The 22254-nt window shown below is 38.0% G+C and overlaps 4 protein-coding genes across 5 annotated transcripts; 1 reads left to right on the top strand and 3 right to left on the bottom strand.

Annotated features, from left to right (window-relative positions):
* Window positions 1–7996: 7996 nt before the first annotated feature.
* LOC126634363 (LOB domain-containing protein 22-like) lies at window positions 7997–9156 on the bottom strand. The gene has a single exon (XM_050304872.1). The coding sequence runs from the start codon at window positions 9086–9088 to the stop codon at window positions 8219–8221; it is 870 nt and encodes a 289-aa protein (XP_050160829.1). The 5' UTR covers window positions 9089–9156; the 3' UTR covers window positions 7997–8218.
* Window positions 9157–9971: 815 nt separating this feature from the next.
* On the bottom strand, window positions 9972–11788 carry LOC126634365 (mediator of RNA polymerase II transcription subunit 9-like). Its single transcript, XM_050304875.1, has 6 exons — window positions 11318–11788; window positions 11126–11188; window positions 10928–11008; window positions 10607–10665; window positions 10423–10493; window positions 9972–10192 (listed from the first exon to the last, which is right to left on the bottom strand). The coding sequence occupies exons 1-5, from the start codon at window positions 11696–11698 to the stop codon at window positions 10436–10438; spliced, it is 642 nt and encodes a 213-aa protein (XP_050160832.1). The 5' UTR covers window positions 11699–11788; the 3' UTR covers window positions 9972–10192; window positions 10423–10435.
* A 29-nt stretch (window positions 11789–11817) lies between these two features.
* LOC126634366 (uncharacterized) lies at window positions 11818–13100 on the top strand. Of its 2 annotated transcripts, XM_050304877.1 has the most exons (3): window positions 11828–11965; window positions 12373–12474; window positions 12744–13100. In XM_050304877.1, exon 3 carries the CDS (start codon window positions 12759–12761, stop codon window positions 12936–12938), a length of 180 nt encoding a protein of 59 aa, XP_050160834.1. In that variant the 5' UTR covers window positions 11828–11965; window positions 12373–12474; window positions 12744–12758; the 3' UTR covers window positions 12939–13100. The 2 variants fall into 2 exon arrangements, with proteins under 2 accessions (XP_050160833.1, XP_050160834.1); XM_050304876.1 differs by lacking the exon at window positions 12373–12474 and having other exon boundaries at window positions 11818–11965.
* On the bottom strand, window positions 13008–18886 carry LOC126634361 (beta-galactosidase 17). The gene is made up of 19 exons (XM_050304869.1): window positions 18651–18886; window positions 18160–18270; window positions 17447–17642; window positions 17056–17144; window positions 16587–16667; window positions 16302–16396; window positions 15994–16064; window positions 15786–15876; window positions 15602–15719; window positions 15423–15518; window positions 15285–15333; window positions 14997–15175; window positions 14820–14894; window positions 14513–14662; window positions 14341–14391; window positions 14021–14192; window positions 13753–13898; window positions 13581–13646; window positions 13008–13420 (listed from the first exon to the last, which is right to left on the bottom strand). Exons 1-19 carry the CDS (start codon window positions 18801–18803, stop codon window positions 13316–13318), a joined length of 2094 nt encoding a protein of 697 aa, XP_050160826.1. The 5' UTR covers window positions 18804–18886; the 3' UTR covers window positions 13008–13315.
* Window positions 18887–22254: the final 3368 nt, after the last annotated feature.

The following is a 22254-nucleotide window of genomic DNA, read 5'->3' as shown; positions in this document are numbered from 1 at the left end:
GTGCACATGTCACAAACAAATTGAACTCACATCACAAACAAGTTTAACCAAGCAATCAAATTAATCAACAATCAAACAAATAGAGTGGAATATTTGAATAAAGTATGTAGTCTTAAAAAAAAAAAGGATAAGATAATGTATCTTTTAAATAAGGGAATTTTAACAAAAAGCTCGCGGTATTGTTCACTTTAACGAAAAATCACATTTTTACACTAAAAAGTCAAATCTGGTACTATTCACTTTACCCTTTATTTTGTCCTTATCGTTAAGACTCAAAGTTTTCAAGCTATTTTCATTAGTTTTCCTTTTAAATAATATAACGTTAAAAAAAATAAAAAATATATGCTTCTTTATCTTAAAAAAAAATTAAAAAAAAAAAAAAACTGAAACTAAAAGATGCTTATCTATTTTGAATTTGAGAAAAAAAATAATATATAAAACAAAAAGTGAACATAAAGGAAGATGGTGGGAAAATAAATGTCAACAAAGTAAGGTCATTTTAAACTTAAAAAGAAAAAAATATTAAAAAAGGAAAAAAAAAAAGCGCTCACGACTTCATCTTCTTTGTTGGAAGACTGCAACTTCTTCATCTTCTTTAGACAGACGACCCTCTGATCAGAAAATTTCAGATATGGGCAACTCCAAAAAGAAAAAGCGGACGCCAATTGAATGCCTCAGGCACGCCCCGGCCACCCAGTCGCCCCCTACGAAGCCTAGGCAAGTTTTCGCCCACTCCCACAAAACAGAGGCGATTTTTCTCACCCACCTCCAAGGCCGCCTAAGCGCGCCTTGGGGTGAGTTTTTTAAAACACTGTCGGCTACACAACTCAATTATTTTATTAAGATTTTAGTGTCACAACAACATTATAGAGGAACTTGTAAGAAAGTTTTAGGCAACAGTGAAGCTTCGAACGCTAGGACATTGTCGAGTTTGAAGAGTCATGATTATCATGTCTTATTGCAATGGCTCTTTCTGATTGGAATTCGGCCCTACTTGGACCACGATGTGGTTGAGACGGTTGTATATTTGTCTCAGTTCTTCTAGCAACTACGTGCCAAAACGTTGCGAAAGTGAGTGTTAAGGCTTAAAAATGTCACACACCAATCCAAACGAGTCTCAAGGCCCAATTGTCATGCAAAACTTACATTCAAGCCTAAATACATGCCAAGGCACGGGATTGACGAGGAATATATTTACAAACATGCCATGCCACGATAATTAAGCCGAATACTCATGTCATGCTTATACCTATTCATCACGCCATGCTTCTCATGCTAGTCATTGCCATGCTTAAGCCCAAGTCACATATTTAGGGCTTGTCAAGTGGATTGTGGTGTGGATGGTTACGGAAGATTATTGAGCCTACGTGAAATCAGGGTCATGGAAGACTTTGGGCTGCTTAGGAGCCCAATGATCCAAGCCCATACCCTTTGTATCTCACGCATGCCTCATTGAGAGAGAATTAGCCTAGTTTACCCATTTCCCTAGCAAGCCAACTCCTTTAGTTAGGACTAAACTAGGTTCTTGCATTAAATGCATGTTAAGCCCAACAAGTCAGGCATTTAATGCTAACTTTCCCTTCCCAGCCTGCACAGCCAACCTAACAAGCCCCGATCCTGATGTCCAAGGGACATCAGGATGGCCTCGTAGACAAGATATACGCCCATAGGCAGGACATTCGCCTATTGGTAGGACATATGCTTGTAGGCAGGACATTCACTACTAGGCAAATCATTCGCCCGTAGGCAAGACATTCTCTCGTATGTAGGACATATGAGTAACCACTACATAAGCACAAAAATCATTGAACATAATCTTTCCAAAGTATAAGTATGTATATCTCAACGGAGCTCAGTAGCTCAAACATCATATCATAAATCATGTTCATAGTATATAGTCATCAATCATACATACCATGAATAACGTAAAGTCGATAAAGCATGATAATTCGTAAAGCGTGAAACCAATTTACTCATAAACGTTTCATAAAATGTATCCATAAATCATGTTTTTCATGTATGCATTTCTAATAGTAAAATCATGCATTTTTAAAGGGTCCACTCACAGATACTCCGTCGTCGAAGAGCTGTGCAAATTAAGAAGGACGGAAACACCGCTAATAAACGCAACTAAGCACATAAAGGGTCCAATTAATAAAACTTTATCATAACGATTGAATTTCGAAAAATGGACATCATAAACGGATTCAGGAAATCGAAAAACATAAAGGGGACCTCGGGTACCCCCCACGTGCCGCCACGGGGTGGCTGCTCTGACGGCCACGTGAAGTCGCACGTGCCGATTTAGGTTGTCAAAAAGTTGGCCGAAAAAGTCGCTAGCGTTGCCGGGGACGGCGGTGGAGCATAGTACCTCCCATGGAGGCACGTGTGCTCCACGCGCCGACTGGGATCTGGGCTTCGACTAGGTTTGGGCTTGGGGTTTTGGGCTTAGGCCTGGGCTTAGAAGCTTGGCCCAAAGATATATGGGTTGGGCAGCAAGGTTGGGTCGGTTTTCAACTTGGGTTTGGGTCTGGGTTTAAGGGTTATCGGGTCGGGTTAGTTTGTTTCTGGGTAGAACTTCAAACGCCCATAACTTCTTCGATACTCAACCAAATCAAGTGATTCAAAAACAAAAGTTATAGTATTCAACGAGACGAAGAAAATGGTACTTTGCACGATGCTAACTCGTCGTAGTTTAGCCAAAAATTGCCTCGAAAGTGGTGATGCTTGCCAGGGAAGCTTTCCTTATGAGATTCCTACGTCTAAACATCAACAAAACTTCTCGAAACTACTTCCAAACATACACCAAGACACGATCTACAATTTTTGGATAAGATTCAAGGCTTACCTTCGCCGGAGAACATGGAAACTCGTCGGAAAACTCGGTGAACAGTACAAGCACTATGCAGCAAGTTTGGGAGGGTTTAGAGAGTTCTCGTTTGAATCTGAGTTCACTAAGATGATGGTGGGGATGTTGATGTTGTTGTTGTGTGGTTTGTTTGTGTGAAAAGCCCTCGGAAAGGGTGGTTTGAGAGAGACTTGAAAGTGTAGAGAGGGAAAGAGATGAAAGTGTTGTGAGAGATAGAGAAAGTGTTGCTTTCTAGAAAATAAGAAAGAGAGGGTCATGGGGAGGGAAAGGAAGGAATCATGTGGACCCTTTGCGCCTACACGTTCGTGGCGATAAAGACATTAAGAATCATTTAATAAGATTAAAACTACGCGTTTCGAAAAGATGGTCAAACAAAGTCAACTCAAGGGCATAATGGTAATTTCATAAGTCCGTTAATATGAAAATACACTAAATTTGGGATGGGGTTTCACACAACCAACGCCCGAAAGACATGAGGCACGCTACCAGAAGTAGCATCTGCGGAAGGCCGCCCTGAGAAAGCCATGTCTTGAGAAGAAGAAAAATGCAGGTCTCAATAGTGCAGCTATCTTACACCAAAATGGGAATAATAGAAAGAAAGGGAAGACCAAGCCACAAAAGGAAATTCCTTTGAAGCCTAAAGAAAAATCCTTCATCTACAAAAGGAGGGAGATAAGCCATTAGAGGATGGATTGGAGTAACGCATGGAGAAATAGAGATAACGTAGTGAGAGAAAACCACCTAGGAAGAAGCCGAGAGAGTTTCATTTAGCCCAGAAGCACACTCCAAGTCTCAAGAATCACCATTCATGCAACCTTAGTGATTCCCACAACCTTCCATCAAACATCTGAACCATTAGAAGCCTTACTATCACCCCGAGAATCCTAAATCATGCAGCTAAGAATGCCATGCAACCATGCAAACCCTTTCTCTCTCATGTAAACTTATAATCTTCTAGCTTCCACACGACGCTTCGCTTGAGTAAGTCATTATCTTGATCAATCATGCTATCTTCGAGCCGTTGATATTACCGGGAAATTTCCTAAGACAAGCTATCTCTTTCGAGATATTCCGGGACTTGTCACGAATCCGCACTAAGTAAGACAAGAGGATATTTTCAAAGCCCAAATCCACCTCGACCTAAAAGTCCCCCAACAATGAGAAGTGGATGATATGATCGAACTTATTGTGTACATCCTATGTTGGCTAGAGCAAATACATCAACCGGCATTTTTTCACAAGTATGGTTCATGTAATGATACATTTGTCATACGAGGCCAAACTTGTTGACGGGTAAAATTTAACATAATTACAGAATAACCATTACATAAAATAACAAGTAAAACTTTTGTTTTTGCTAAACCGTTAGAACTTTTATTCATAGAACTGATTTCCTCTTATTACAAATGAAAAAAAGTTACATGATAAAATTAACCTAATAGAACAACCAAAAGAGAAACACAACAAATCAAACGGGACTCCTAAGTCCAACCTAAACACAGCTCCAACTACTCAATTTTGTGTACAAGCTTCATTGTTGAATGATGCTTCCAAATCACATTTTGGGGCATTGAACCTCTTAGACCCAACTCCCTCGGCAGTAGGCTGTCTCAGCGTTGCTGGGCACGTCACTTTTTCTGGTCTGCTTCCCTTAGTTTTTCGGGTTGCCGAATCTATTTCTTTCATCTCGGTTGCTGAAATCACCTAGAACAACTACACTACACAGCAATAAACAAACTCAAGATCAATTGAAGACGTACATCCAAAGCAAAATACTCGACGAGGTTGATGGTGAGCTCGTTGAGAATACAAACACCTATAGATATATATCTATATATCTGTATATCTATATATCTATATATCTATATATCTATATTAGTTTCTTGTAGGTTAGTTTCCTTTCCACAAAACAAAGCTAACTCCTATATAGAACTTAATTCCACTGAGAAAGGGAGAAAAGAACAAAAGTAAGATGTGAGAGGAGGGAAAAAAAAAGAATAAAAGCGGCAAAGGGAAAACCAATGCGCACCGTTATAGCGCTAATTCCTTTTTCTTCCTTCCCCCTGTTCCCTTCTTCTCCGTTTCCTGCGTTTTCTGGCAACCAAAAACGCCAAGGGCAGTGACAAATGCAAAATTTTAAGGTCATGGGTACCAATGTAAAAGGATCAAAGATAGTAATTACAAAGTTTATATACTAAACATCTTTTTAGCACAGCAAGGTCATTAGAAAAATCTGTTCCTCAAATTTTGAGCACATAATAGCTACTCTACATTTTATGGGTGAAAAAAAACAAGAGGGTTTTTTTTTTTGTTTTTTGTTTTTTTTGTTTTTTTTTTTTTTTTTTTTTTTTTTTTTTTGTGTGTTTAAAAAGAAATGAAGATAGTTGTTCTTTTTTTTGGTCAAATGAAGATAGTTGTTCTATATTAGGATTTTGTGGTATTAAAGAAGTTTTCTCTATTAGTGGGATAACGTTTTGTTGTTGTTATTGTTGTATATTTAATTAAAATGAACTTATTAACTAGGGCTTTATCACTTAACTTAGTTGGTCAAGGTAAAGTGGGATTCCATGTGTTTTATTTTTTATTTATTCTTTTGTCGTAATCATTGTGTTAAAAAGCTCAAACATAAACGTACCATTTCATTAAAATTAGTATGACAAACCAAGAAACTACGACGTTCAAATGAATAATGAAGGTTTTATATGGGTCTTCTTTCTCACGAGGTGTATGCTGTAAGCCTGCAACTCATTCACCCTCATTGAATGAAACTGCTTAGACTATAAGCTCCATAACTACGTGGCATTTAACAATACAAATAAAATTGCTTAGACTGCATGTAGAACATATAGCCCTGGTACTAGAACGGTCCTTCCTGCCAAACATTTGGAGAGTCCTCGAAGGACCTTAATCGATGTTTTTTCCCAGACCTCGATGGTCCTGAGACCACCCCGGTCCCTCTATGAATCTGCCCCTGCAAGGGTGAAGCGCCCCAATCAGTCGATGCTCGCTAAGTTTAGAATTATTACTCAGTTTTTGTACTTTAAGGGTGTATTCGATTAGGAGTTTAAATGATTTTAAAAGAGTTAACAAATCTACATGTATTTCATCAAGATCTTAAATGAATTCATGGAAGTCCAGGGATATATATTCAATCAAGAGTTTGAAAGACTTTATAAAACTCAATAGAAATCTGAGTGTATTTGTTATGGATTTGAAGTAGTTTATGAAACTTCATGTGTTCGTTTGATTGGATGTTAAAGTATTTTAAAAGATGCAAGATTTTAATGGATTTGGAGGGATTTTATAGTGTTTTTTTAGGCTTTAGGAAATCAGGTCTCTCCCAGAAGATTTCTAATGATTTCATCCAAAATTCAAATGGAGTATGTGGAACTCCATTAATCTCCATGGATTTATCTATTTTCAAATTTTTCAAATTATATAAAGCCATTTCTGATTTTTGCTTTCTTTTGGTTGATGTGTTCTTAAAAAGACCTTTTGGTACAAATATTTTCTCAAATTCTTGTACTTGAGAAGCGGAACGGGTTGTCAAGCGGCCGCTACTGGTTTGTGCTTACTGTGTAGAGTGAGCCATTGAACGGTAAGATAGTTCGTAGTAGAAATCATACGATAACATAACAGAGTCAACTATATTACAGGCAGCCCCACAAAGTAACCTTATGCCAGTTTTCCAGTAACTATTGTACAATGATTTCTGTTACCATTTACGTACACACTTGAGGTTCCTTTTGTACACATAATTGGATTCTATACATGATTGGTGCTACCATTACTGTACACATGATTGCTGTCTAGTGAGTTGGTGTTGGTGGAATATGCTTAAAAAAATTTAAAATGTTTAATCCCATGTTCTATAGTACAAGTTGTGTACGTGTGAGTTTGAAACAATTTCCCTAATGAAAGTTATTACGCGAATGTTTTACGCTGGTCTTTTAATGTTCCCCCGTCTTCAGGTGTATGCCTGGAAGGAAAACGAAACAATTTTTCCAATCAAAGTTATCAGTTATCGTATATGTTTTCTTTGTCTATGATAGTGGCGGAGCGAGAAATTGTACAACAATAGGGTTATAAAATGGAAGCTTCCAAAAATTTGCAACCCCAAATGGAACACTACGCGTGCAAGGTCTCGACCGTGGTGGGTTATTGCAGGAAGGAAGCCACATTGTGAAAAACATATCAATGGAACCCAATGCTTGTGTTTTTGGTGTCCTTAATTCTTGTAGGATGCACAAGAATACAGATATTGCAGAAGAAATCGCCATCAACGTTATCACTATGAACTTTGAAATGACCAGGAGCTACATTATGCTGTCGATTATTTATGCTGCTAGCGGGAGATGGGAGGAGTCATCAAAGTTGAGGATCTCAGCGAAGACAAAAGGGTTGAAAAACATCCGGGGCGAGTTGGATCAAGGTGAAACGATAAGTTCTTTATGTTCTCGGCAGGGGACACTATGCAAGTAGGCTTTGAGTTGATTTGAGGTATCCTTCAAGACTTGGCGCTTCAGATGGAGAGTGAGGGTTATTTGCTCAATAAGAGAATGATTCAACATAGCTGGCTACAAATGTAAACATTTCCAAATGATAAATTGGATTGCGTTATTCTTGGAAACTTCAGTTATACTATCAATATCAATGTGACCATACTATATGCATTGTTGCAATTTGCCACCCCCAACAAAGAAAACTAGTCCATTAATTTGTTATGTTGTTGCGGTATGCCACCTAAAAGCCTAACTCCATCTATTCTTTCGTCCAAAAAGTTGTGAGTGATTCGCACTTGACCTTTTTATTAATGTCTAGAATATCGGTACCAACTTAGTTTGAACATTCATGCGTAAATCACATGCAACTTTATGAATGGAAAAATTGATGAAGTTAGCCGTAGGTGGCACAATGCAACAAAAATTTAACTGAGATCTGTAATGTTTAAGTAGTGTTGGTTTAATTTTCCCATTGTTTGGAGGGCCAAAATCTGTTTTTAGATGTCCTAAATTTTGGGTTTAGACCCTTAAGCATTGGACATGGTCTTATTCTACAAAATTAAAAATTTCTTTATGGGGGAAATTGTGCGTTCTCATATCCGTTTACCAAACTTAATAACACCAATAGGAAAAATACTAATTAATTAAAAGAATTGAGCTAAAAAAAGATGATTGGTTCTGTGCGAGCTCAACAACTGGTAAAATATGTGAGGATGAATAAGAAATTCTTATCGTGTGGGGCAACTAGGGATTTCTAGCTCAAGTGGTAAAACAACTTTACCCTCAAACCTAACCCAACTATCTACCTCAATTTAAAAATAAAAACTGAATAAATAAATAAAAAACATTAGGATGACATGAGTAATTCTGTGTTTGTCACTAAGAACCTTTGTTGATGATCACCATTAATATCGATCACCTCCCCATTATTTCTCTCATGATCGTCACCACAAGCAATCTGATCAACGAACGGCTTCAAATCCTCACATACATTGGTAATCCCATTCATCCCACCACCACATTGCTTGATACCCAAGCAAGAGACAGAATCCTGCATGGCCCACATGCTCAAGTCTTCATGCAAATGCTGATGTGGATATGGATGTGGGTCCCCATTAGTAATGTCACTATTGTTGTTGCTATTCGTATTGTTTTGAACAAGCACATAAGGCACTTGTTGTTGTTGTTGTTCTTGTTGCAGTGCAACTGCATGGTGAGGAGGCTGAGGTTGTTGAATGTAATAAAAATGCCCTATTGGAATCTGGTTTTGGTGTTGTTGTTGATGAACTTGTTGTGCCTGTGCTCTGCATATGGCTAGCTGGTGAAGAACAATGTCGAGCTCGGCCTTGTTGTACTCGATCAAGCGCTGCAGCTCACGAATGATTCTGTAGCAACCGCCAACAGGGTCGTTGGCGCGAACGTCAGACTGGAAGATGATGGTGCGCATGGCATCGTCCTTGTCCGGCTGGTCAAGGTGTTTGATGATTTTCTTGATGTTGCTGACACCGAAGAGCTTGTGAGCGTTGAGGAACTGGCGCTGGCGGTCGTGGGGAAAGTAGGGGGCTAGAATGCAGTCGGAGGCGCACTTTCTGCGCTGGTATTTGCACGCAGCGCAAGCCTGCGTGTTGGCGTTGGCGTTGCCTTTGGTTGGTGGTGTTGTGGTTGTTGTCGTGGAAATGTGATGAGTGTGTTTATGGCTATGGCTACTACTACTCATGATAAATTTCTTTGCTTTTTTGGGGGGTTGATGCGTTGTTGGTGCTGTTGGAATCGGATGCGTTTCCGGCGGGGGTGGTAGAGGCGGTTTTTTTTCTTGATGAGGCTTTTTTTTCTGGGGGTTTCCCTTATTTTCTCAATGGAAATGAAGAGGGATGGGGGAATGAGGGATGGGGAGAGATGAGAGGAAAGGTGGACACATAAGAGAGACAGAAGGGCATAGATCTTAACGGTTTCTGTTGGGAAGTTTTTGATATTTTTGGCTAATGAAATGTGATTAATTTAGGTTGGTGTCTTAATCTGATCATTAGCCAAAAATAGAGAGAGGTTGTTGGTCTGTTTTTTGGGTAAAACCAGATAAGCATTGCACAAATCAGAACTATCACACAATATGTGCAAGCAAGTAATCTTAATTTCAATAAAACTTATGATCAACGAGTTAATAAGCGTTGAGGTATCGAAAATATTACTACACGTTTCGCACATGGTCTAACCCCTTGTGAGGGTGCGGGTGTGGGTGTTTATGCGCGGCCACACATAAGAATTTCTCCATGCGCAATGTATGTTAAGTTCAGAGCTTAGAGGAGTGTGCACAGGAGTCAGTCCAGGTCTCCGGTCTGATGAACAAAGTAGCAAACTCGAGTGAAATTATAATCGGCTTGGGTTTGACAGTACACAATGCGAAAAAGAAGAGAGATTAGGGCAAGTTTTGCGTATGTTTTGTAATGCATTTCACATCAACGTTGGCACCGTGAGGGAGAATTTTGACATGAGGTTTTAGACTAAAAGTCTGGGATTTATGTTCGTGATTCGAGTATCATCGGCCTAAAACGTGCACAAAAACAACGGCAGGAGATTTGATAGCTTACGAAGGAACCAAAAAGTGTCAGTAAACCTCCATCTCGTTCCATGAAATTGTCTATAGATACAAAGAGCAGAAGAAATGACAACACCTCAGCAGCTAAAATCAGATACAGAAATCAGCCTCAATGTACAACAATAACTTTAAAAATCTGCTCAATAACTAATGAACATATAGTACACCAGAAAACAAAAACTATCCAAAGCTCGCCCATGCTTCCTCTAGAATTTCGGCAGTTGTGACCTGAATTCATGTTTCAAAATGGTGGTAAGTAGCTTGTTCCATAACGCTTTGGAGATCGTAAACAATAAACACGCAATTCCTTATTCTGATTTCTGAGACGGGTGAAGTCAGAAACAGCAAAGAGCATATATATAGTTACTTGATCGAAATTCTGAAACAGCAAGGCGCCAAATGCCAAGGAAAAAAAAATTACGGGTTCTACTTTTAGAAGGAAGGAAAGATGGCTTTACAATTCACAAACAGCTACGGCTCAGACTTGAGGAGGTCTTCAACAGATTTTCTGTACTTGGTCATCAAGTCCCTGGAATTCAATTCGATAACAAGAACAAAAGCAACATGTCATATAATTGAATCAAGAAACCAATATATTTACGTAGTCTTAGTACATCCAACAGAGCACTCGAGTGTACACACCTCCTCTGATGCAACGATTGCTCCCTTTCTTCCAACTTTCGCTTCTGTCCCTCAACCGTCTACAACCAAAAGCCACACAAATCTTCAACCTTCCACTCCAATACTAAGAAAATGCTACCATGCTATATAGTGTGGCATGTTCCGCTACCAAATTATTAACCCGAATCATTGGCCATGTTTAAATTCATGAACCAAATGGACTGACAACATAACATGCCGGATACCTTAAGCAAGACCACATTACACATAAAACTATCACACTAAACAATGTCATACCCCATTGATTATTCTGCAACCAAACAATCAAAACAACTCAATTACCATAGCCTTGGTGCCGATCGATCCAGATATGGAGTTGAGCAGCTGCTGGCACTTCTCAAAATGGTTCTTCAGATCGCTAACCTATCAGAACCCACAACACAACTCATAAATTCAGCCCTAAATTCATCACAAAACTTCAAAATAACAACTCTAACAAAAAAAAATATTCAAATAAAAACCCCAATTACAAAATAATACCAATGCATCAGACTGCTGATCCCTAGTTCCATTCTCGATCGTGTCAGCTAATTTCTCCACCAACTGCATTATACCAAACCAAACCCAACAAAACTAAGCAAAAATTCAAAACCAATAAGCATGTATGATTGTACGTACATACATACATATATATATATATATATAAATGTTAGGGTTTTTGAATTTGGGTACATGGAAGAGATGGAAATGTGAGGCGAGCGACTGGTGATGCTGCTGCTGCTGTTGTTGCTGTTGCTGCTGCTGCTGTTGTTGTTGAAGAAGAAGACGCTGCTGCTGCTGCTGCTGTTGAAACTGCTGTTGCTGTTGCTGCTGCTGATGATGGAGGTACATATGGTCCTGGCTCGACGGCGTAGAGGGGTTACTGTGAGTCGGCACGCTTGGAATCATATTCCAGCTTCCTCCTCCTCCGCCGCCGCCACCGGAGTACGAATGTTCCATTCTCTCTCCGCCGTACAGATTCTCCGGAAATGGAAAAAGGTTTGAACTTTGATTTGTGCACTGCAGACAGCAGAGATTGAATCGAACAAGAAGGAACCTGGTACGGTTCGACATGTCGTACGATTATATGACTAATTGGGCCGATAAAGATTGGGCCTTTAGCCCAAATGCAGCCCGGTGCAGAAACTACGTCGTTTGTAGGAGAGAGGACTGAGGGCATTGCCCTTGTGAAGAGTTGCAGACCCCAATTCTAGTTTCCGACGAGTTGGGATTTATATAAAAGGCGGGGCAGCGTTTGGATTTCTATCTTCCCCAAATTTTCCTTGCAGACAATAAAAAGTTTTTAACTTGCGCAGGAATCGAGCTTCTTTTCTTTGGGAGGTTCGTTTTCTACCTCCATCATGTATGTATGTATGCAAGTATGTATGGATGAATGCATGTCTGCGATGTTGGTATTGGGAATTTTGTGATTTTGGGTGATGAAATTTTATGATGATATGTGAAATTACCATCTGGGTATTTGTGATTTGATTGCTTTATGCAAAAGACACCTACTTTCTGAGGTTAGGAGTCTGATTGAAAGATGGGAAATTGTTGCAAGGAGAAATGCTGTCTGTTGACCCATTCGATTTCTCTGTGATTTTTTTATTATTTTCTTATGTGATATTTTGCATTGAGCTATACATGTTATGCTGCAACATTGCGCCAAGTAAATTGCAGTCTGCAACAAACTCCATGCCTGCGAAAGTTGTATGTTGATGGACTCTTTACCATTTTGTTTCAACTAGTTTGAAGGCTTTTGTGTTGCTGAAAACGCCTCGTCTAAGAATTTCGTATGATGAGAATATTTTCTAGGAGTAGGAGGTCCATGAAATGAAATTCTGCAGAAGGTTAGCATTTATAGAGATTTCCATTTGGGAGACGCATTCGGTTATCGTGCATTCATGTAGGACATGAGAACCATTTGAAGCATATGCCCCCTTCAGTTTCAGATGCGGTGCTGCGTAATCTGTGATTGCTGCTAAATTTATAGCAGGAGTATACGGTGTAATGCATGATCATCGTCATTTATCAATTCCTGGTGTGGAATGCATAATTTTTAAGTTGAGGTTTGCTTTGGCCCAACAAGAAAGAGTCTAATACCGATGGAAATTTGCAGGTAGCGGGATAAGATATGGCAGTAAAACCAACAGTTGCCTTGAGAGCTATGTTAGTGGGAGGGATAGCTGCATTTGCCAAAGTAGCTGGTGCAGTCAAGGCTGCCGGTGGTGCCAAGGTGGGTGTGGCGGCAGCTGCCATGACAGCAGCAGCAACTGCAGCTGTAGGAACAAGACAAGACGATGCGAAGAAGTAAACGGAATGAGTTTTTTCTTTAGATGTAATCTGTAATTTCTGTAGCATTAGTGTTGGCTGTCCTGGTGCGTCGCGGGAACAGATTTGCTGCATTTGATTTGGAATTTTTGAATGTAAGACAATGTTGAAACACTTGAAATAAACGAGATGACTTCCTAATTAATCTCAATTTACTCCACATACAATCTGTACAACACAGGTTTCTTTTATTTTCTCGTTTTTTCCTACCGAACAAGAAACCGTGTACACTGCCACTCTGTTAATTATTATTGACAAACACTGTAGTAAAATTTTCCGAATGATCAGCATTTCTAAATGGAGATCTACAGTCCGGTTCTCCATGTTTTCATACACGAACATCTCATGTTAACAGTGGCACTAAAGCTGATGCACATTCGATTTCCCTTGACCACAAGTGAAGTCTGGCTGATCAACAAAGCGTACCACAAGCTCCGGGTTTGGGGACTCTAACTCAAATATGACCTGTGCAATCGTAAAACAGAAACAAGTGGATGTTCAAGCCGAAGTAAGCACTGAAAAAAAATAGGAGAAACGAAATGTTTTTTTGTTGCAGCCACTGGAAACAGAAGAAGAAAACTCAGTTCAAAATAAGTGACAGATTAATAACTTTTGGATCTCATACCACAACATTATTCCCACGATGAAGGACAGGAGCGGGAACATAGAGGTTACACTGCGGTCCCTTTAACTGCAAAATGAAACATATTTCAAAATCTTAAAGAGAAAGAATTAATGTTCTGTAACCAACACACAGGAAAATTTGTACGACAAGGGAAATGAAAGCATTGTTTTACCGGCCAAAATCTTCCGATGTTGAAATTGTTAATAGTTACTATCCCTTTCCCCCAGCCACTCAATGATATGAATGTATCTTTGATTTCGTCCTCTTTGCTGATAGAAATATATCCAGCATAGAATGCTGGCACGTTCGAATCATTCCCTGAAAAGGAAAGCAAATGTTTTTAATCATTGTTTCTCTTGATTACAATTGTGACCTAGCTTATGTCGTGGTTTTGCAACATTGTATGGGAAAGAACATGGAGAATGTATTTGGGACCATACCAGACTTTTTCGGTTTTAATCTTTTGCGTGCTGACATAGTAATGACTCCAGAATGTGAAGCCTGAATTATGGGATTGATTTTAGGAACCTCATTCAGGTTTCCTATAGGTATCAAATGCATTTTCCATCTTCGGAGAATTCTCCCGTCAAGATAAACAGGAGATAGAATACCCTGAAAAAGAGAGTACGAAATACCAGTCAAATATCGTCAATTACGCTAGGAAGCACCTTGCTTTTCAGATGTCAAGAGATAAACTGACAGAACTGCAATTCTAGACTTCAGTTAGATGCCAAATGGTACAATTGAGTACTGACTTTACCTTCCTGTCAAAGATATATGGTCCATAATTTAGACGGCCCATGTTTTCAACCTATAAGAACAGAAGAACAGAATATATCAAATTAGGGGGAAAAATCTGCTGAGGCATATTTGACATTAAGAAATGAAAGTACGAATGAACAGAAAAACAAATAGAGACGATATTCAAGTACCAACACAAATAAGCTGATGTTAGAGTGACATTTCGTATTAGGAAGGGTTAGAGGTTGATTTGACCATCTTTCAAAAGTGCCAACATATTTTGGTCTTCCATGACCATCTTCAGAAGAGCACATTACAAAAACTTGGGCTCTGTCGTGCACCTGCAAGTTCAAACCCGAAAAAATTAGTAAAACATTGTTGGCTATTTTATACACACTCAACATATGGTAGATAGATGTGTGGCTTGGACTCTGAATAATTGTAATGTCTACAGTAATGAACAGGTAATTAACTTTATATAGTAAGGGAAAGCTGCACCTTTGGTATGGATACAACTCCGCCACCATTGTCTTTTGCAGCATACTCAGTCACGTATAACATAAATCCGAACATCTGAAAATAAGAAGCATTCATCTCAGTGTAATAATTATATCACATGATCACCATGAGCAATTGCAAACAAGTATAAAGCTACAAAGACATAATTTTACATACCTGTCCCGCTGACTCCATAGATATTGGGCTCTCGGATTCAACCACATCAAAGTAGTGGATCATATCAAATAAAGTCCCTGTTTTAGTTACGTGAATGGATCCATATGCTTTCTTCTCATTATCGGCTGGAACTGCAGGGATAGATCCTAAACTGTGTTGCTCTACGACCCTCCTAATTGCTGAAAGCAGTACAACATTTATGATAAGCAATCTTGTTGCAAATTTTCAGTATCACATAGCAAGAGGATTTCACTCTTGTATCAACGAATTTACAGCTTGCAGCGATACCTTTGAATTTTGCATTGTTTACATCCCCAGATTCCCTGATCGGTGCATCCTGGGAAAATAAGGTGTTTCAGTTTTGAGTTTATAGTTTGTAGCTCAAATTAATATCAAGTTACAACAAAGAAGAAAAATCTTCCTCACATAATCATAGGAAGTGAGGTCGGGCTTGTAATCAGACTCGTCTGAACCAGTATTTGCTCCATTATAAAACCCAAAGTTTGTTCCCCCATGTGCCATCTGGAATTTAAAATTTTAAAGTTAACGAGCTTTGCCATAAAGATATAATTGAAAGAAGGAAAACTATGACTTTTAGAACATACATAAAGCACTGCAGAACCATTTCTTTCCAAAATCTTTTTCAAGGCAGCTGCTGTAAAAGCAGCATCAGTCTGCGCATTCTTCTCTCCCCAATGTGTAAGCCAGCCTGTGTAAAACTCTCTGATGCAAACATTATGAACATTTTGACTGACGCCAATGAAATTATTTGACCAACATGAAACTTACGAAGAAAGTGGTGGTGATTTCCCAGGGGCATTGAACTCCTTTTGCAACTCAAATATAGGCCAAGGATCATCACCAGTAGTGAAGTCAACAGCTGCAAAAATAAAGGTCAGGTTATAAGCAGAACACACACAATAATGATAAACTAATGATCAAGCTATATGCACCAAGGTGTATAATGTGTAATAGTTTACGTTGAAGTTGAATTTACCTGAAAAGACAGCATCTCCACGAATTGTTCCTTTCTCAAGTGTTTCCCTAGAACCTCCATCCGTAGTATACCTAAAAACCATTCCATTTTCTATAAGTGGTGTAATTATAGCACCTTTCTTTCGTATATTTTAGTTGGAAATTGGAATCCAAATAGTTGGATAACGGTTAAAACTTAAAACTAGGTCATATTTATAGACAAAATTAGCAAACACCATGAATGAATCATGACTGCTCTGTGGCATACACATCAAAATAGCAATAAAACACATCTCTGAAGAACAATGAACATAAAGCTGAATGACTTACAAAATTGCATCTTCCCCAAGGTGCTTTCTAGCCACTGACACCAAGTGGTGAAGATAAGCATTGTCGTCCCCATATGATCCAAATTCATTTTCAATCTGTCAGAAAAAAATACTATTTTACTGTAACTTTCCAAGAATACCATCTCAAAGTATCAAAGATTTTGAATCAAATTTGACAACTTTTAACTATAACTAAGACACCTCTAAGATGATATAAAGATCAAAGTAATGCTATCTGTTAAGCATCATGGAGAAAGGCCAAGCCGAAAATTAAAGATCCACATACCTGAACCATTATAACAGGACCTCCACTTCCATAAAGAAGGGGAGCTACCTTTGGAAGCAGGATTCCCCACCATGTATCAACCTTAAAGTTCACATTGAGTCCCATATCAAAACCATGAAGAATTATCAGACATTTGCACCAAGAGAAATGATCAAAGATATGGTGCACAAAGATTCTTTTGATGAGTAATAAGTTTACTGAAATGTGCCACAGGGTTACAATGCGGGAACAAAAACAAAGAAACAAATCGGAAACTAAGAATAAAACCATAAGAGGATAGAATCTAGTAAAAAGTAGCAATTACGATTTCTTTTTATTTCATTATTTGTTTATTTTGGTAAGTACTTGAATATCAAACTGAAATCACCAGAATTCAGAAGACAGTACCTTTTAATGAAAACTTACATTCACTAGACTAGACCAATGCATTCTAAATAGTACATAAAGATAATCCAAAAGGAAAACATACCAACCGAAGGAAAGTGGGATCTGATGATCGTAGTCTGGGAGCTGGATTGATGGAAAGTAACCAAGGAGGGAAACCTCCCAAATCCCACTCTGCAATATAAGCACAAAATTATTATCACCAGTTTGGTTATATCATCACTAACACCAAAATTAATGGCAACTAAATGATTAACAAATGCAAAAACAACAGGGACTGAAATATTCGAATAATTTTCAGACATTCAAGCGTGGCAGTAGAACAGTTAGAGCTATGAATTAAAAGACCAATTAAAGGATTCCATTTAGGTTCCATACAAGAAACACTCCAGTAACAAGATGCATAGTAGGGTAACACAGGGGCAGAGGGCATGTATATATTTAACCTAAATCTGACACAGTTAGTCACTACTGACCTGCACATATATATGGTCCAGGTCGAAGCATTACAAGAATACCCAGCTTCTGGGAGAGTTTGAGAAATGCAACCAAATCAGTAATACCGTCAAAATCCAAAATACCAGCTCTTGGTTCATGTAGGTTCCAGGGAACATAAGTTTGAATCGTATTTAATCCCAATGCCTTTGCTCTCAACAACCTATCTTCCCAGTACTGCATTAATAAAATATAATGTCCCAGATCACCACACCAATAGAAGAAAGCCTTCACTAAACATAAATATATGGAACGGCCTATGATCGAGATGCTTTTTCAACTTAATGTGCATTTAATGCTTCAATTAAGTAGTGCATCCGTGGAATATGATCCACGACTAGGTTCACCTAGAATTTTTTCTGAAGTCGTCTTCGATTCATGGACTTTTTAATCCATGTTCCACTGTTTAGCTCATGTAATACAATGTATATGCCTGTAGATTTCACCTTGTAGTACTATAACTTAGTGATTTTAAGGAGGAGAACAACACAGATTTTATTTATCTCATTGCTTCCCACTACAGTTTTCTCTCTCAAATGAAAATTTTCAGAAAAAAACTCTAGAGATTTCACAACTTGTTCATACATTCAGGGACATGATTTACTAGGATTCATTGGCAAGCAGATATTTCTTTGCAGTATAAGATCAAATAACATATGCAGGAAAGCCACCAGGACATAATTAAGATTAATACCTCAGGAAGAACCCGGAAATAATGCAAGTCACCCCCAATGATCTGGAAAGGCTGACCATCTTTCCAGAACTTGTCCTCTGAAATTTCAAACTTTCTGGCATGATCCTGATTCTGAAAAAGAATCAACCAAAGTCCTCAGTCCTCAATCACTAGATGATCAACTGTCACCCGGAAATTTTTTGTTTTTTAATTTTTTTGCTAAACATACAACCAGGAGATTCTTACTATCATCCCTCTATTGGGTAGCTGAAACACAGTTCAAAAAGTAAAATCTCAATCTCAAAAGTCGTATTTATAGTTTCAAAACTTCAAGTGGAAAAAATTCAACCCAATTGGGCAAACATGTGCTTGGATTGTCAATCGGTTCAAACTTTAAATGCACTTTCCTTTTAACCCAAAAACCAAACAGACCCAGAAATCAAAATCCAGAATCTATTTCGACTCAATTTTTCAACTTTCATAAAATACCAGAAAATTTTGAAAAGACTTACCCTTTTGGAGCTGGGATGGTGCTGCAGTTGGTGGGGAGAGTGGGAAGAAAGAGGAGGTAGAAGAGCAAAGACAGGGACAAAGATGCCAAAGGCTATTAGAGAGAGAAAGATGAGGAAAAACCAGGTGAGCGTCGTGCTTCTCCTCCTCACCATTGTTGACAATTTGGAGCTTGACGCTGAGCTATGATTCTTCTTCTTATACTACTTCATTACCTATTGGTGGACAACTGGGTCTGTCTTCTCTCACATGTTTCACTTAACTGTCAAGTGTGTCAACAGTCAACTTACCTTAACCGCTAATGCTCCACATCAGTAATTCATGATGGAATTAACCGCACAATATATGATAAACGGACATGATTTGAGAATTTCTAATATTCTTACAAAGAGAATCTGAAGAGGATCCTCATGTCCCCTATGAATTCTTTTAGAGGTGTGATATCCACACACCCTATTTTACTTCTCACATACCTTTTTAATTTTCGACCATCAAATCAGATGAATTGAAGAAGATCAACGGTTATAAATTATCAAGGGTATGTGAGAAGTAAAATGGGGTACGTAGATAGCACATACTTCTTTTATTGGACAAAAGAAAAGCCTTATTCTTTTTTATTGTGGATCTTTTATGTTTGCTGTGAAATGCCGTTTACTTGACATTTCAACTAATCTTTTTGTCCTTTGGAATTTTGTTGCAAATGATATTTTATAGGGGTGTGCTATCCACACACTTTATTTTACTTCTCACACATCCTTTAATAATTTTTATCTGTTAATCTTCTTCAATTCATCCGATCCGACGGTTGAAAATTAAAAAGGTGTGTGTGAAAAGTAAAATGGAGTGTGTGGATATCACATCTCTATTTTATATCATGAAATATGCCATTTAATTATATGGGTTCGATTTGTATTTCAAGTTGATCCATCCTACACCTTAGCCTTAAAATGACCACTATAAAATAGAGGTCATAAGGCAAAGGTTGGAGCATTTTATTCCGTCTCATTAGTTCAAAACCATCGCACTAATCTCTATCTACATGTGAAGAAACTCTTGGAGGAAACTCCACAAAAGCACTTAATTTGTGTCTTCTTATTCGTGGGATTTCTGAAGACACTTGTAATCTTGAGACAACAATCCAAATTCGAAGAATTCCACTAAATATAATCCTATCTTATCTTGAGTCATATTTATAGGCATGAATTTCCAACGTTGGAGAATAATGACATTTCAAGCTTTCCACTTTATATGTCTCTACATTTGGATGAAGGTGTTCAATCCTATATCCTTAAAAAGCTCCTAAGTTGTGGGTTTGATGATGATAATGTTTGCGATGTACTGATGGTGGACAATAGCAACTTTTCACTTTTTGTCTTCCAACAGCAACACATTTTAACTACAGACTAATGTAATTCAAAAATAAGTGGGAGGTCGAAATTTTGACTTTAGTGAATGATAAATTAGACATCAATTTATTATGTTGACTCATTAGGTGACTTACCCAAATTCTTCACCTTCTGATGGCTAGTTTAGGATTGATGTGTTTTTTCTAAGCTGCTCATATTGTCTTGTGAGATTAAACAGTTGTAAAAAAAAGTAGGTAAGTGTTTTGTAAACTATAATGCTAAAAGTGCTTTTAGTAAAATATTAAAAGATGGCATAAGGATTATCAATAAGAAAGTTTTATTAATTGGTACTGTTCACCCGCCTCCTATAAAAATAAAAATAATTAAAAATATTCACTTTTTTGATAAGCATGGGTAGAGCTGCTTCTGCTTTCTGCTGCTTTACATCTATGATTTTGAAAAAAAAATACATTTTTTTTTTCATTTACCAAACATAAGTTTAGCCCTAACTTTTTTTTAAATCCGGTTTTAAAAAAATTTAAGCAACCCCAAACCAGCCTTAAGTCTTGTCTTACTGAGACATATAGTTAGGGATGGCAATAGGGTTGGGAATGCCACCTCCATTGTCAAGCCCCGATCCCTAGATATGTTCAGAATCGACACGTGATGTCACCAAGTACCTGTACGTATCTCTTGTCTCGCCCTCTAAGACATGACCAAAACACAATCAATTCCACCAAGCAGTAACTTTTCTTTTATTTCATGGTTGCATCTAACCTTTCTATTAAACTGCTTACGTACCTAAGATGAGATCAAGTTATTCGTAGTTCACCCTTCATTCTCAAGGCATTAACGACAAGAACATAGAGTTTCAGAATCACACAAGGGAACCAATTGAACAGTCTCGCTAGAATTTAGTCTACATAACAAAATCATATGTGAAAATAGATTGTCATTCACCTATATCACAATATCTTCCTATACAATCTACAATCAACAATTAATCGATGCAATCAATCAAAGAGGCACAATATTAACTTTTAACTACGTTAATCAATCCAACAAAATCACATATCATTTCACGAAATTTAGTAAATGAATTCTCCATAATTCTCTAACTAGATTCCAAGCAATAACATGTAACAGTTTGACTCGGTTTTTTAAACAAATCTTCAAACCCGCCCCATACCCGTTTATTGTCCTCCATAACCGCTTTATTACGGTTGAGTATCCATGGATACCCAAACCTATGGGGATTTTTGTCATCCCTACTATAATTGACTCATTTGCTACAATACTACGGTTTAGTGGTATTCTTTATAAGTAAGAGACCTTATGTCCTCCTTTTGTGAATAAGAGTTTGATACTAAATTATTATGGCCTGGTTTAGCATAAATTCCCGCCATGGTTGACCCATCTATTTTAACCCAAATGAGTTGGGCCACGCTAAAAGCATGGGCCGAAAAGAATTAAAGATCATGGGCTAAGCCTGTTTCTTATGACTTGTAAATGATCACCTCTTTACACAGGTTTTGGGATCAGTCGGCATTTGTTCTTCCAATTTTGGGGCTCAGTTCACATCAAATATAAACCCTTGCATGTTGCTTCAGGCTTTATGCTGGAGCTAGAAAAACTGGAGAAACTATACGAGTAATGTGAGAGAAAATGCATAATTATATTATATTAGTGTGTCATCTGTTGTGAGAGTGATGTATACAATTAACATTCAATGAAATAAATTTATTAAGTGATGTGACATGTATACATCACTTATCGTATCAGATGGTACACGAATGTGCTACGGAAATGCGAGTCTCCTAGTATTTTCTAGAAATTATTGAGCTTCTAGTTAAAGGCCACTCCTTCTGGCTTCTGCCCCTCCAAAGGAAGCAAGACAACACCCCAACCCCAACCAAAGGCATTGGAATTCTACCAATGCTTGGGCTTGAATAGGCTTTGGCCCATCTTTTGTCCATCCATTTTTCTGCACCAACTGTAAGCATTCATATACTCAATTATTCGTTTGAATGATATTTCATTCGAGGACGTCCATAAGAAATCAAATTTCAGTACTTATGCTATTACTAAATTGCGTGGTCAGTTAGATTTTGCTCATATATGGATGCAATGTTTTCCAAATTTAGACCTACTCTTCACGTGATCTTTCTGAAGGAGGATCCCCCTCGCGATTTTGTGTTGTAATTTAGTTTGTTCTTATTTATTTATTTAATAACAAAAGCATTAGTCTGCAGATAGTGAT

Source organism: Malus sylvestris, chromosome 9 (assembly GCF_916048215.2).
Source record: "Malus sylvestris chromosome 9, drMalSylv7.2, whole genome shotgun sequence".
NCBI classification, from domain to species: Eukaryota; Viridiplantae; Streptophyta; class Magnoliopsida; order Rosales; family Rosaceae; genus Malus; species Malus sylvestris.
Note: the sequence above shows the minus strand (reverse complement) of the source record. Positions and strands in the feature narration are given on the sequence as shown.